Below are 16878 nucleotides of genomic sequence, written 5' to 3'. Positions count from 1 at the left end.
AATTGAATATCTTATTATTGGAATCTTTAAAATTTCACCAAGTTCTGTTATTATACCAGATTTTTGCCAATGATTATCTAGCCTTTTGTACTTTAAATAATGTAGAATTGACCATAAAGAATATAATTTTATTTGGCTCAAGCTAGAATAACCGTTATATTTTAATTTAACCTGCTTACTTTCTTGTTCATTTATAGAAAATTTGTTTAACAGATCATTTACTTCTGTCTCAGTTAAACCATAAAATTTAACAAACGGATGATCATTTAAAAACATAAACTTTCCAATGTTATTGGCTCCAGATAAACCGACAGTAGCAAAATAAGATATTCCAGTAAGCAAGGCTTGACAGACATAATTATTACCTTTTAGTGTATTAGAGAATATCGAGCAAAGTAAATCATTAAGTTATTTTATGTCAACTCTTTTTTTAAACAATGCATTATTTATTGGTGCATCATATTCGTTAATCAAAACAAATACTTGTTTATTAAAATGTTCATAAAGACATTCTGATAATAACTTTAAACCATGCTTAATTTGTTTTTCAGTTAAATTTTCACACTTTACAGCATCACAATAGAGATCAAATATTTCCTTTTGGCTCTTATCTAACTTACTTGATTTCAACAAATACTTGTGTTTTATAAAAGTGTCGCGCAACGCTTCTTTGAAATCATCCAGAATAGCTTTATAGCTACTGCCATCTACACATTTAAAACTAGTATGTATTACCGGATATTTGCCAAAATGTTTTTTCGAAAAAGTCAACTTGTTATTATTTGTTATATAATAAATTGTTGTCTTTGAAGATGTTGTAATTAGTTGAAGCCTTAGGATCAATGGCCTGTCCATTTTCATCCACCTGTATCTTGAGGAACGTCTTCAGCATGTGCATATTGGTGCTCTTCCCAAAGCGACGAGGTGCAGTAATTAATATCATTTCGTCATTGTTTATAATTTCCTCTACTAACAATGTTTTGTCAACAAACGCTGAGGATGTTACGACTTGATCAAAATCAGATGTACCAAAATGAAACGACAACCTGGTTAATTTCTAAAAAGGAAACGTAATAATTAATAACGATCGGTACATTTAGATACCTCTGCATCTACACGTTTATCACCATCGCTACTCATCTTTGACATTTAGTTTCTTGCAAAACAGACCATAAAAAAGCAAATGTACTTTTTGAACACATAAATACCAACAGGCAACAACTGACCAAATTTTACTTTTCAGTGAAATATTCTCTGTGAAACGTTGGATGAACAATATTATTAGACGACACTGCACAAAAGGAGTCAAAGAAACACACATAACCTCACATAATAGAAAACAGAAATCTTACAGTGCGATCGCTGCTTTGTGATCCAATGTATGATACATATTATTACCGTTAGAGTGCAGCAAGAGTTTATAATAAAGTTCGTATTTGGACTTTGCTTCTTGTTTGTTTAGATTGAATATTTTTAAAAGAAAAAAAAATTATCTCTTAAAAATAAAACTCCTTTGTTGTCAAATTAACTATGAATACAACGTTTAAAATTCTTAGTTCATTCTTTTATTGTGCATATTTGATGTTTAGTTACATGCAAAACACATTTGTGGTTTGGTTTTTAAATTTTTAATTATTTCCTCAACCCGTTTTTTGGTTAAATTACCATTTTTATATTTATCATTTAAATTGTATATAAATTTGTCAGGTGCGTGTTCATTTTCTGATTGATGGTTATTCGCGCTTGTAACCTTATTATCTGACTGTTTTAATTGCTTCAATTGCTCACTTTGTTCACTTTTCGTTATCTCTCTGTTACTGTTAACTACAGTATCATTATAATCATACTGTGTTTGCGCTTCACTACTAATACTAGTACTAGTACGCATTTGTTGCATTTGAGTAGTTTCGTTTTCAAGTTCCTCTTTCAACTCAGCTACAGGATCTTTTAGTCCATGTTTATTCATCATATATTCATAGCGGTTTAATTTGATTATAAATTCGTAACACATTCGCTCTAGAAGTGTTATACTTACGTCCCGTTTCTGTTATAGAACGCTTTTCGCACTCGACTAATTCTTAAATTTCTAATTTTTCTTCAGGATTCATTTTAATATTTATTTATTAATATTAAAATAAAAATTTTATAACATTAACAAAACACTGACAATATAATCGTGCAATTTACACGTTACTTTACGGAATACCCTAATCTGTAGTTGGAAGACACATTGCTGAAATAGAGTTCATAAATATCCTCGCCAACGCTTTCCATGCTTGTACCTTCTTTAACATGGAACCCATTTGCCGAGACAAACAAGGAGTGGTCCTTTTCACGATTTCTCTTCATATGCTTCAACGTCTCGCACCTTGGCGATGACCACCTATGACTGTATAAATATCCTCTTCAGACGTAGTTCCTATCATAATTGGAACTCTAATAAAATCCCCAGCTAGCAAGGCTTCATAGGACTCTTTGGTCAGGAAAGCACCTATAGGATCCTTTTCGCTTATGAGTAAGGGCTTTTGCTGCTCAATTATTTACCAACCTTGAAGGGAGGTTGATGTGTTGAGAACTTACTGTTACTGTAGTTATTGTGGATGCTTTATCAATATCTCTGGCAGATACACTTATTAAAGAATCGACTAGAAGTTTTTTATTGTTTTTGAAGTCTTCTCTGCTGTTGATTTGCGAAGCTAGGTCGAATGTGTAGGCTCTTGAACTAACGTCCCCCATGAAGCTGAGTGAAGTAAAGGTGCAGCCGCTTTTCAAAATCACCCCATGAAAATACTCTAAAGGAGTAATTTAATAAAGTTCAGAGTTCCAATGTTTATGTTGTTTATAAAGAAGTTCACTGAAGCCCCCAACACCCTGCCCAAACAACGTCACTTTTTCAAGATCTCCCTCAAAGAAGGAAATATAGTCTTGCACCTAATGTATGGCTGCTACTTAGTCTTCCAGTCCTGTATTTCCTGGTATGGCCCCATCTTCAGTTGCTAGGAATCCAAAAGAGCCTAAGCGAGATTTTTATGATGATTTCAATGAAACTTCATCATGTTATCACCAAGTCTGTAGTTAAAAATAGTCATCACTATATCTTTCTCAATCAAGAATTCCGAACCAAAGTTCACGTATTTGGAAGAACCAGTCCTAAAAGCGCCCTTACGAACCCACAGCATTGCCGGATGCTTTTCTTCATCATTAAACTATGATTTTCAATACTCTAAACGAGTTATTAATTCAGTCAGAGCTATTTTCTCATATTATTCAAATTCGAAGTAAAAACATTAATCAACAAACAATCTTCATTCTCATCATCACTATCGTTTTTCACAGAAAAATCAATATTGGTATCTTGAGTGGCGTCTCTAACCCCTGTCCAATTTATTGAGAGCCAAGGGGTCTAGACTAAACTTGCTATATAAATCGTGGTAAAAACTTGAAATCATAGAGATCCCATTGGGGCTGCAGCGTGGGGGGTGCTCTGAGACGCCTTAAAGGGTCGGTTGTTAGGGGTGGAGAGTTTGCGTCTTCTAAGGGTTTCATAAGGGAGGTCTAGTAGAAGATCTGGTGAGAGCTAAATTCGAGTTAATTTGAGAGTTGAGGGTTAATATAAATAAAGAAACTCATCGCTAAATTAATAGAGAACAATAGAATAAGCTCTCGTGGAGACAACATTGCACTTTAGATGCGCATTAATGAGTTCATTGAAAGTGCCGATTAGGACTTGTTGAAATGTACGAATTTACTGATAAAACGTTAGATATCTAATGTCTTGAGATTTTATTGAAAATTACATGGGAACATACTCAAACCTTAATTAATAACATTTGCAGTGACATCAGGGATATCTCATCAATCAACAATTCACGTAACGGCAAGATTTCTAATAATACTTATCAGAAGTGTAATATCGGGTTTTGATACTACTGTAGATATAGGATGGTGTTTATATCTTATAATGAAATCACAGATAGGAAAGGACTATAAGTATGCGTTTATTAATGTAAAGTGAACAAAAGAGAGTATAAAGTAACTTGTGAGTTTAGCGAGCGCAGACGCGACTTCTGAGTTACCAACGACAACCGAACCCAGAAGAAAAGAGAACTTGTACATGCCCTGCAAAATCTTAAATACTAAAACCCATGGTGATAAACCATGGGCGTATCCTGGCTAGGGTGCCATCTGCACCACCCGCCGCATCAAACCGTTACGTCTTGGCTGGGAATTGGAACTGCCACTATAGGGCCAACGAAATCTATCAAGGGCAATTCAAATGCCGACAAAGTATATTACAGGCAGTTCCAATACCGACCCGGTTTATTGCGGGGATTTCCAACACCGACAAGGCATGGCTTGGGAAATTCCCATGCCCCAACTAATGCCCACCAGGATCGTACCCCAGGGGTATGACAATCTTAAAGTTAATTCCTACTATCTAACTTGTATCCAACTTAACAGTAACACCTATCTACAAGGGACGCGATCCTACAAAAGGGAGCCCTTCAGTGATCACTCATGTTTTCTTGACAGACGGCTTCGCCATTTCCAACTAAAAATAATAAGTATAATGGGTTGCATAACACGGGGGGACGTTTACATTTAAACCATCGACATAAGATATTATAGACAAAGAATCACGAGTTCTTGCGATGGTGTTCAAGACATGAGGCCAGGATAGAGCTGATAAGAAAGAAAAAAATAAATACAAAAATAAATCCGTTTTTAAAACATCACGTGAGCTTAAAAAGGCTATTAAAGGGGGAAATTAGGTCGTTATCGATTTTCCATTGCAAACAATTGTTAAAAGGTAGTAAAAGGTTTCTGAGCAAATTCCTGATAAAGCTTCACCCATTTCTCATAGGAGGGCCACTTTGGCTTACTCAGAACTTGAAGATTTTTTTCCAATATTAAGATATCGGTCGTAGCCGACCGTGAACTTTGGTCTCATGGTGCCTTGGAATAATTTTGACGGTTGAATTTGTGCGAAAAAAGTCGAATTACAGTTAATGAATTGAATTTCAGGTCAATTTTCTTTACAATTTTTCTTCTTGCGTACACTTAATGACTTAATTGATTAATGAGGTGTTTCTAAAGGTAAAGCTAATTGAATGCACGACATTATTGATAATTCGAAACGTTTGTATTATAAACGCACTTGATAATAATAATTAAGAATCCGTAATTTTGAATCTTTGTGTTAATTTGCATATACTTACAAATATTTAACAAAATTGCTACACAACTCTATTAAACGATAGTGCGTAATAACGTTGTTTTCTGAGAGTTTGTTTAAATCAATGTTTGAATAAGATTAATCATTTTTCATGAAGAGATATTTGGAGTCTTCGGCAAGATCAACTCTATCAGCACCTTTAATAAAAAACTGTTAAAAAAAGAGTTATTTTTGATAGCTCGTATGTCGGAAGTGCTTTCGCTAATTTTCGTGATAAAAAATATTCTGAAAGTCCGTTTCTCCTACAATCAATGACGAGTTTTCTAAAAAAACATGTAATTTCTTTTATTGTTGAAAAAATGATAATCTCGAATACAGTGGTTCGAAATATCGACCAAAACTACTAAATGACCTTATAACGGCCGTTCGGAAATAACCTCAGCTATTAAATGCAGTGCGTTAAAAATTAGCAATTTTGCATGATATATTTTTTTACCCTGTATATCGGTCGGAACATTTGTTTTCAAGATGAGTGACCGTCAATGATTCTAGAAGAAACGGACTTTTAGAATCTTTTTTGTTCGTGATAATGAGCCAGGGCGTTTCCAAAATACGACCTCTTAAAGATAACTGAAAATGTGCCGTTTCGACTATTTTCGATTATCAATACCTGCTGCTTAAAGACTTTTCTCCACAATATCTCCATTCATCGAAGTAAATCAATTCATATAATGACAAATATTTCGATTAAGTTTGAGCAAATCGAGCGATTTGATTTCAATCACAGTTAAATGGCAACGCCACGCTTAGCATTTGTCTTAAAAAAAGCATGCTACATTATGGCAGAAGCTCAGTGGCTTCTGGGCAAGCAACGTTGCCGGAGTACACAAAAAGTCCTTTTTAGTGGTAGGAATCAGAAAATTCCATTTGACCATTGAGTTGGACTGCAGAAAGGAGCAATTTGTTTTGGTTTAACCATAAGTATGTCGCCTATATTTTGACTATATTTAACTCCTGTTTGACATTATGAAGCATTGCTGGACTAATTGTTCTTTTTTCATTACGGATTCTTTCTTTTAAGGCTTCGATAGTCGCTGGTTGGTTCAAGTATACCTTATTCTTAAGGTAACCCCAAAGAAAGTAATCTAAAGGCGTGAGGTCAGGTGATCGTGCCGACCATTGAATTACCCCTCGTTTCGCAATACAGCGTTCAAGAAAAACGTTATTTAAATAAGCCCTAACATCAATGAGGTGGTAAGGAGGGGGTGCTATTTTGTATTAAATCGGACCTTTTCAGGACCAAAGAAATTTTTTTTTTAACTCAAAAGTTTTAGTTTTTGATATGTTCAATCGTGAATTTCTCGAGACCTGTTACGTTTAGGTATAGGACATGATACATAAAACACACTTGGAATTTTACACAGAATTCAAACATGAAATAAAAAATAGTTGTGTCCATTTGAAAAAACAAAGTTGGTGGTCGTACCTGATTTTTGGACTACCCTGTATGCCTGAATTTACCATCAAAAAAACCGCAAGGAAAAATAAAAATCGACGTGCCCGAGAATTTTGGCCGCATTGTTCGCCATCTTAGTTATGTGGACTGTTCCATCCAAAACTTTCACACTGTATAAGAGTTCAATTTCAAGTGAGCTGACGAGAGATAAAAATTAATTTCAAACGTTGCCAAACGTGGAAAGTGGGCAAGATATTTAAGTATTTTCTTAGTGAATGGATTCCCTGAAGTAGCATCAGATTAACGATAATTTAAAAGAACAATTATTAATGTATAATTTGAAATTTAATCGATACATCTATTATTGTCTTCGATTCCATTGCTAGATATATTTGGAGCTTGAAGTAATTAAAGATAATTAAACCGGTATAAAAAAACGTTCTCGGTTAAAAAAAGGTCATAACTTTCTATATAAGTCATTGTATAGTCATTTAAAAAGCTAGTTCATTTCGGAACAAATTCAAGTTGTGGAATTTGTACACGTTTTAATTACCATGTTCATGGAATTCAAGTTAGTGATCTTCGTTAGTTGTGCGGTTTTGGTGCTAGGCGCCCCTAATTCCAAGGGAAAGTCGTTGCGTAAGGGAATGTTGAAGATCATCCAAAATTTAATTGAAGAAAACATATATTTCAGCAAATTACATAACCCCCTGCAAAGCCAGCGATCCGGAGTTTTCGAAATGTGCCCTTTCACATGCCAAGCAAGCTATATCCACAATTATGAAGGGTAAAATATAGTGATAAGTAAACTATAATGAGAAACGCACTTTTAAACATGTCTCCCAATCAGGCGATCCAGCTTATAAGGTAAGAAATCTCGATCCATTTCACTTGGAGAAAGCGGATTTAAGCCCAAATAAAGATTTAACTTTAATCTTAACGGACGTAGATTTTTCTGGATTGACTTCTATCGAAATAGTGGATATCAAGTAAGTTTTATATTTTTCGCCATTACGGAAATTAATCGTTGGACATGAGTGTTATTCCCTTCCTGCCTGAAATACAGGGTGATAATATTTTTTAAAAGTTTTTTAGTAAGCCCGTTTCGGCATTAAATATTTTTATGAAAATTTGGGAGCGTAAAGTAATTGTAAAGACGCATCTTTTAAGAAGAAAATAATGTTTCTTTGCTAGTGGCCTTCCCATTAATGTGACCCTGAACATTTTAAACAAAAAATATGAAACGCCACTGGTTTTTTAAAAAGTAAAAGTAATTTTCTAAATGTTCTACATTTCGGTAAAAAAAACACATCTCTTGAAAATTTTTCATAATGTTAACAGTTTTTATGAAAAAAAAACCATTATTTTCCAACTGATATTAAAACTACGAGATTAAATTAGGTACATTAAGATAGTTATAAAAGAATAATTAATTGTGGTATTAAAAATGCCCTCCACCTGCAGGCAATCTGCTTCGGTCCTTTTCCGCATATTATCGCGCACTTTTTGAAAAATCCCTGGTGTACTTGATTGTGTTAACGAATGAATTATGCAATTCCTCAGTGGCGTTTCATTTTTTCCATGTAAACGGTTAACGTTATGAAAAATATTCAAGAGATATATATTTTTTTACAGAAATATGGAGCATTTAGAAAATTATTTTTCCTTTTTATTTAAAAAACCAGTGGCGTTTCATGTTTTTCGTTTAAAATATTCAGTGTCATATCAATGGGGGCGCCACTGGTGAAATTAAAAATATTATTTTCCCTTCACCTATTTTCTGCTCTCAATTTTCATTCAATGCCGGAAAGGACTTGTTAGGAAAATCCGGAATTTGATATAAGAAGCGATGTTGAAGGAATCTGATGTTCATACGAACTATTTTTGTTAAAGTCGTCCACAGATTCACCCCCTGAATCTTTGACGCACTATTATGAAACACTTTGTACATTATATTTTTTTTATTCGTTAAAAAAAAATCCAGTATTGACCTAAAAAAGAAGCACGTGTCCGCCAAGTTGCACGTAAAGGCGTTGACCATCACTGGAACGTACGACGTGTCTGGGCAGATATTGGTTCTCCCTATAAAAGGAACTGGCCCTATTCGAATAGACTTCGGTAAATTTCATCTATAAACCCTGAAAAGGAATACGAGACTTCGCTTTACATTTATAGATGACTGCAGCTTCGATTATTCCTTCGACTATGACGTCGTCACGAAGGATGATGGGAACCAATACATATCGAACATAAGACCCAGTATCCAGTATACCATTGCCAATGCCCGATATCGACTTGACAATTTATTCGATGGGAATAAGGAGCTTGGTAATTCTTTGTGGGATTTGCAGAGAAATTGTTAAAAACAACTTTCTGCAGGCGAGAACATAAACAAAGTTCTGAACAACAATTCCAAAGAGGTTCTCAACGAGTTTGGACTGGTGGTTAAAGAAGTAATCAACCTAGTGGCCCTTCACACTGTTGAAGCCTACCTCACAACGATACCGTACAATATTTTATTTTCATAGATATTAATTAATTTTTTTGTTAGTAGATCTTTCTATTATTAAAAAAATGCCACTTAAAACCCTTTAATTAATAACTCCTTCCCTCAAACTTCGTTTCTTTCTTAGCAAATGTCAAGTTTGCAATCACTGGTTTCGCTTTGGTCCCTTTGGTTTGGCAGCTCAGGTTATCAATTGCCATTGTTGCCAGATTTCGCTTGAAATCAATGAATGCCAGCTTCATCTGTTTGCCACTAACCTGAACTCGAACTCAGATTCAAGGTGCCTACGACATAAACGTAGACAAGGTGACCAACTACGTCAAACCCCCCGCCAGACCAATAACAGTGCGGCAATCGCGAATCCATACCTCAACATGCGTCATTTTTATTTATAGCGCAGACATTTGAAATGTGCATTGACCTTGCTGGAATGGACGTCCATCTGGCAACACTGCGTTTGGCTTTTGTTTGTTTGGTTTTCTGACTATTATGGAAATGTGTCATTAAGCAAAGCTGCCAAAACTGATGGATTTTTTTCTATTTCAATTAGTTTGCCTTATTTCTGTACTTACCAAGCTCTGAAATCTTCGATTTTCAGCATCAAAGTTTCAACGAAAAAATACCAATGAATGAAAACTGCTGTAAATTTGACGATATGGCGCTTCGCTTTTGTTCCTCTCATTTGTTAATTCTGGTAACGTGACACTTGCACAGCGCTGCCAGATTCCACGTGCGCTTTCAAAAAATAAAAACAAACAAAACTAAAGTATTTAATGTTAAATTTGATTTAATTTTTTCTACATTTCGTCATCTTACCCCAATGTGGACGCCATCTTGCCTCGTACTGGGGTAAGAGGAGGAAATTTATGAAAAAAATATAATCATGTTTTTCATCATTTTTCCGAACATATTTTTCCATTAATATTGTTTTAACTCAAAGATAATACATGGAAATTTATTATCCATGCATTTTTATTTCCATCGCGATCGTGTCATTCTTTTTACATTACATTGCCCCTTAGTTTACTGGATCGTGACAGAGCAGAACGTGTTCAGTTTTGTCCAACAAACCAACAGAGAGCTGCAATTCTACAAGAATGGACTGATGAGTCAACTTTTATCAGAGATGGCATATTTAATTGTCACAATAGCCATACGTGGGCACCTGAGAGTCCCCATGTTGTTAGGCCCTCCAATAATCAATACAGACTCAAAGTCAACGTATGGATGGGTATAATTGAAAATAACGTACTTCGATCAATTATATTGGAAAATATTGGAAAATACGCTAAACGCAGAGGGATTTCCTGACCTTTTTCAGAACGACACGATATTTTAGAAGAAGCATCTTTAAATATTAAAATTAATTCCTGGCTTCAAATGGATGTTGCTTTGCACACAACAGTAGAGCGACTCGGGCACGGTTAAACAAACATTATCAAGATAGATCGATAGGACGTGTTAGCGCGGTTAGATGGCCTCCTCGAAGCCCCGATCTCACTCTTTTAGACTTTTTTTGGTGGGATAAATTAGAATCTATGAGGTGAAAATTCAAACTCGAGAACAGCTCCAGTAGCTGATGTTTGCTTGTTGGGAGCAGCTACGATACCAAGATGGAGAAGTGCATCGCGCAGTTGCTTCAATGCGGAAACGGTGCGGTTTATATATCCGCAAAGGGGAGGTGGAAGTTACAAAGAAAATTATTAGATTTTAATACTTTACTAATATAAAATATTAATAAATGACAAATTATTTTTTTATAAGTTTTATTAATCTTTTCTGTCTTAGTCAACCCAAAATAAATGTTTCAATAAGTTGAAGGAACGCGAAATGTCATATATATCATGAAAGAAATTATTATAATTGGAAACATTATAATAATTTACTCGGTGAAAATGTATAAAATGTAACATTATGTATTGAAAAAAAAATGTTTTATCCTGTTCCACAGTAGCGTATGTATTTTCACATACATGATTTGTTTCTTAAAATACCTAAAATGTAACTAAGTCATTATCCATTAGCTAGTACATTCCAAATCCACCAGCTGGGGACGATAATACATGGTTATTTTTATTTCAAAAGAACGTTATTACGATGCCCATTTCCAGTAAGTAGATGCTAAGTGCCCACTGTACCCATACGAGTACATTTACGTATTTTCTTTAGTTTAAAAAAAATATTAAAGCAATTTTTTATTTATAACCTTTGCGCATACTTTACACTATAAATACCAAATGAATGACAATTACTTAAAAAAATTGTTTGGGACACAAATGGTTTAATTTAAAGTGATTTTTTATGATCCTAGCCGTAAACTCGACTTTTCAAGCTACTTGCTATGAACCAAAGTTCAAAGTTTTTATCACAGCAACCCACAAAATGCTAATAAATTATTTAAGCAATTTTCACTAATTTCTACGAAATTGGGACCAAACAAGTTACAATGTAACATAATGAGTACGTTCAAGAACTGGTTTTTAATGGTTAAAATTATATTCAGATTTTATCCAATTTGCAAATCTTCATTTATTAACTACACTATATTGTAAAAATAATAAATAGTGTAGCTATACAGAGAGGCCTTGAGAGACATTCTACACTGACAAAAAGTAGAATTTATTTTAAAAAGCAGTTTAATTTATCGGCTATGATCTTTGACCGCATGCTTCACGTTTCGGTCTTTCTAAGACAAGGTTATCTTCACGTGAGGGCTATATAACAACGCTCAAAGATTTGGGTGATGTCAATGGCAAAAGTGAAGATGTTGAGGCTGTTAACGTTACTCTTGGTCACTGATGCAGCGCTGGTACTCGGGGAGCTGAAAGCAAAGCGTCTACGTAAGATTGCTCTTTCTATCAATTTATTTCATTCATTAAGCCCTTTTAATGTTAAGTTTTATTTTAGCAAGTTATATTTTGCCCTGCAGCCGTACTGACCCAAATCTTTCCAAGTGCTTTTTGATCAACGGGAGGAAAGCCATCTCGACCGTGCTGAAGGGTAATATAGCGAAATAAGTGTAGAATTTAGTTAATATTAGTACGTTTGACATCTACAGGCGATCCTGCCTACAAACTCAGGTCTTTTCTCCCCTTTCACCTGGAAAAAGCCGACTTTTCTCCCAACGATAACTTGCGCCTGATCTTGAAGGACGCAGATTTGCATGGGTTGGACACCATAGACCTAATTAATGTTGAGTAAGTATATTTGTTGAGTAAGAACCTTCGTTAAACATACCTTAAAATTTCCAGCGTTGATTTGGAACGCAGACATGTCTCCTTTGATCTACACTCTAAACTGCTGACTCTTCTAGCCAAATATACAATTTCCGGCCAAATATTGGTTGTGCCTATAAGTGGAAGCGGATTTTCCAAAATCGAGTTCAGTAAGTGACCTCAGAAAACATCAAGTTTATTATCAAAGTTCATGTACAATGTCAGGTGATTCTGACCTTAATTTCTCTTACGACTACGACTTGATGACGAAAAGTGACGGTAAACGATACGTCGCAAATGTAAAGCCACAGGTGAATTGCAAGATTAACAAAGCTCACTATCAATTTGATAATCTATTTAATGGTAATAAGTTACTAGGTAAGTGAAGGTTAACGTTCATTTGCGAAAGTTGATGTCTAGTTGACCCATTAGCCTGGGCCGATCCAATGCTACCTGCTACATTTTTTTAGCCGACAATGTCAACAAGATTTTGAATGATAATTATAAGGAAGTTCTGAATGACTTCGAGCCCATAATCAAGGAAGTTATTACCTTAATAGGCTCAGAGATAGTAAAAGCCTATATAACCACAGTGCCATACGATGACTTGTTCCTATCTTGATTAGTTCAATAAAAGCTCAAAGATTCCTCAATTGAAGGTCTAATTTCTCCATTATACTTCTCCTTCTCTGTCTTCCAGGTCCCTCATAAATCCCTTTTGTGTATATTCTTCAAAAACTCTTTAGAGCAAAAATATATTATCCATCAAAATTCAAGTATTTCAGCCATGACAGCTGTAAACAACAGTGACTTGCGGAAAGAAAGACGTTTTAGTCTGCAATTGTTTTACCTCTTCCGCTTTTGTTTTACATATGAAGTTGTCAGAGAACGGAATATATCAGTTTGTCTGTGATAGATGATGAATTTTGATCCAGAATACGTGAATTTGATTGGCTCAAAGTCCTCATTGGTCCAACGCATCACCGTCATTAAGAGTATTTGAATGTTAGTTGTTTTGAAATTTTTATTGCCAACATAACGCTTGTTTAAATCGTTTTACATGCTTCCATATTCATTGTTTAGTAAACGCAAAACTTTCAATTAAATTCGCGCTTAGACTCAAGTGTGACTGAGCTAAAATCCGCGCAATTGTGCCGATCGTGAGTACTATTACTTAGCTTAGCACAAAGTCGTTCCTAGGTGTGTTTTTTGTGAACATCTTAATGATGCCTACCAAAGTTTGGAGCAGAGCCTCCTCAATTGAGTGCCTCATTTCCTCGTTAAGTAGCTCCCAGTTGTCGTTAACTAATTTACTGATCTCACCCCCTAAAAAAATCCTACACACTCGGAAAAACTCTCATTTTACCCAGATGTTGAGCGTTAAAAAGTTTCTTTAGATCAAACTTTGCTTTGCCTAGAGCATACTTAAAATTCGACAACTTATTGTTGATTTTGAGGTATTTCTTTCCATCGCTCCGCTTCTCTAGCTCGTAAGCCAAATTAAAGTTGTAATTTCCATTAACTGCAACGAAATGTAATCTGAGAAACTTTGAAACTCTTAAAGAATCTGTGAGACGTTCTCGCCATGACAAAAGAATCATTCAAGCAATGGATAAAAAGGAAGAAAAATTAACCGGGACCCTTTCCTTGTTTCTACCATGGCTTTGCGCATTAAGTTGAACAGAGATAGAAAGATGTGGTAATACCTGCGCAAAGACCTTAATTTTAAACTAAACTAAATTTCTAATAATTTTGATTATACAGGGGGTTTATAATGGTGCGCCAAGAATTCAGGAGGTAAATCTATGGATAATTTCAAGAATATATCTTCATATGAAGATGGGTCCGCTTTCGCTTCCTCTCTAAAACACAGGGGTGTTCCAATAAGTCCGTTCCGGCATTAAATATTTTTAAGAAAATTGGGGAGTGTTAAATAGGTGCAGAGACACATCGTTTAAGGGGTAAATAATGTTTTTAATCTCACCAGTGTCGTCCGTTTTCTTCTTTCATTGATTTAACACGATGAAAAATACATAAGGAAAGAGTGCGCGATAATATGCGGAAAAGGATCGAAGCATGTATTCTTACAGATGAAGGGCATTTTCAACACCTTATTTAATTGCCCTTTTATAAGTAACGTAAGTAACGCAATGTACTTAATTTAGTCATGTAGTTTTAATATTGGTTAGAAAATAATGCTTTTTTCTACAAAAACGGTTAACATTATAAAAATATTCAAGAGACTTCACAGAAATATTGAGCATTCAGAAAATTATTATTACTTTTTTTTAAACCAGTGGCGCATCATATTTTTCGTTTCAATGTTCAGGGTCACCGTAATGGGGACGCCACTGGCGAAATTAAAAACCTTGTTTTCCCCTTAAAACATGTGATTCTGTACCTATTTTGCGCTCCTCAATTTTCATAAAAATATTTAATGTCGGTACGAACTTATTAGGAAAACTCCGCATTTTCAGACAAGAAGCGAAGAAGGAGCTATGCTCATATAAATTTTTTTCTTAAAATCATTCACAGATTTGCTTTCTATTTTTTTTAGATACTATTGTGAACACCCTACATATTGTACCTATTGAACGTGAATTTGTGGGGCCCCGAACTTCTTAGTGGAAAGAACAAAATTCGTCCATTAATGTTGCAGTGAGCCAGAATCTCTATTTGCTTGCTAAAAGACTTAGTATTGATCTTCTTGGAGACTGTATCTATCCTGCCAAAAAAATAATATTCATATTTAAATAGCGAAAACTCGAATCGCAACATGACATCAAAATAATTGAACATGTTGGAACAACATTATGAACATTTTTCATGATTGGGAAATGTTGATGTATTATCAAAATATAGAAAGATAAACTAACGAGTTCACTACGCCTTTCTATATCTCGACTACGTGTTTCCAGCACTTTTCTTTCTTTCTTCGTTTCCGGGAGATGTCGCAGCTCAAAATGGGATTCCCCAAAAATAGGCCATCCAGTGGCAACGATAGTAGTAACTTCGATCAACACTGGTTCATTTCTATATTGTTATATCATAACTCTTCGCTTTTATTTTATTGTTAACTCTAATACTGTAATGCCAAAACTTATACACTACCAAATCTCCGACAAATACTAATCTGTTAAGATTAAATGGGGTTAACTTTCTCCCTTCACTAGGAGCTCTTTGTTAACGTTTTGGCCTGTTACGGCGGTTTCAGTATAATAGAAAAATTATTATAAACACGAAAATCAACAGAATTGAAGCGCATGGAAAATCGTCGCTTCAATCCTGAGACTTGAACTTTATGCTTAATGAAGGGTCTCAACATTTCAAAGAATTGGGCGATAAAAATCTTTAAATTTAATAGGATTTTATGGGCATATTAATCACCACATCAAAAAACTGAACTGAAGTATGGATGTGTGGTCTATAATCTTCTAGTTTGGAAATATTGCCGTAGATGGCGCTCTGCTCAAACTCAGTACAATATCTTGCCGTCACTGGAAACTATGTAAGTTATATAGCTACGTAGTTTCACATACATACTATAAGTACTACTGTATACATAGTAATGTATTATTAACATTATTAGGGCTTGAGGACAGACGGCACGTCTGCATCAAAGAGAGAGCAACAGTATGGCCGATTTGACGATCTGGAAAGTACAGTTTTACAAAAGTATGGAATGTCCCTTTATTTTGTGGTCGCCATCTTCATCAGTATCCAAGACGGTAAACGTTTTGCGGGTCAAGTGGTCCAATTCTGATTCATGGCTACCCAATACGATGGGGCGGTAACTTTAATTGATCTGTCCCAAGCACGCGGACGTTCGCCGGAAACAAAAACCCGAATTTATGACCAGTCAAGGACAATGGAGTTGGTTTGAAAATTATGCGCTTTACGCACCGCTCTAATGACCGATGACGACAGGTTTGTTGGTGCGTTGCCATGGCCAGTTCATATCTGACCGACTCTAATGGAAACCTCCAATTTACCCCCCGGCCCCTCCCCTTCCACCCTCGACATCAACGTTGCTTATTAATGTGCAACAAAGTTTAAAAAATCATAATTTTCACTAGTTTTACAGTATGAAATTGTGACTCCTAATCTTAATGACAGTTGGGATTTAGAAAATACTATTTTACCGCACGCCAGGTTTTATAGTGAAAACGGATCATCATTGACTATATCAATAATGCTTTATTTCTCAGTAGAAAACTTGTATTTCTTTGAACGATTTGGTCTTCTTTTATGATAAAATTCTGCAGTTTCCCTGTGAAGGCACCAGCAATAGTCTGCAAGCATTGCTGGTTCCCATCTAATTTTGATAACCCCACTAGAACTCGGTGAGAACGCTTTCCATGCTCATCGCTTGCTGAACCGATATTTTCCGGGAAAAATTCACATGTGAACGTGGAAAGTGAATTTTCAGTGACATGTTGCCTTCTAGCCGATGATGAGCATTTAGCAAAGATGTAATTTCTTCATGGAAATCTGGCGATTTGTATTTTCCGAGAAAATTTTTGAC

The 16878-nt window shown here is 35.2% G+C and overlaps 1 protein-coding gene and 1 pseudogene across 1 annotated transcript; one reads left to right on the top strand and one right to left on the bottom strand.

The window, feature by feature from the left end:
- Window positions 1-2190: 2190 nt before the first annotated feature.
- LOC136419747 (juvenile hormone esterase-like) lies at window positions 2191-4951 on the bottom strand (annotated as a pseudogene).
- A 2160-nt stretch (window positions 4952-7111) lies between these two features.
- Window positions 7112-12997, top strand: LOC136419746 (uncharacterized). Its single transcript, XM_066406278.1, has 13 exons — window positions 7112-7271; window positions 7327-7419; window positions 7483-7621; window positions 8617-8750; window positions 8808-8960; window positions 9012-9152; window positions 10161-10369; window positions 11873-11978; window positions 12046-12138; window positions 12197-12335; window positions 12390-12523; window positions 12579-12731; window positions 12824-12997. Exons 1-13 carry the CDS (start codon window positions 7187-7189, stop codon window positions 12973-12975), a joined length of 1731 nt encoding a protein of 576 aa, XP_066262375.1. The 5' UTR covers window positions 7112-7186; the 3' UTR covers window positions 12976-12997.
- Window positions 12998-16878: the final 3881 nt, after the last annotated feature.

This window comes from Euwallacea similis, chromosome 3 (assembly GCF_039881205.1).
Source record: "Euwallacea similis isolate ESF13 chromosome 3, ESF131.1, whole genome shotgun sequence".
Classification (NCBI taxonomy): domain Eukaryota; kingdom Metazoa; phylum Arthropoda; class Insecta; order Coleoptera; family Curculionidae; genus Euwallacea; species Euwallacea similis.
This window is presented reverse-complemented; position numbering and strand designations above follow the sequence as displayed.

Coding starts and splice junctions, on each gene's coding strand:
- LOC136419746 (XM_066406278.1), top strand. CDS start 7,187: ATGTTCATGGAATTCAAGTTAGTGATCTTCGTTAGTTGTGCGGTTTTG. Junction 7,622..8,616: donor ATCGAAATAGTGGATATCAA/GTAAGTTTTATA, acceptor AAAAAAATCCAG/TATTGACCTAAAAAAGAAGC. Junction 12,336..12,389: donor ATAGACCTAATTAATGTTGA/GTAAGTATATTT, acceptor TAAAATTTCCAG/CGTTGATTTGGAACGCAGAC.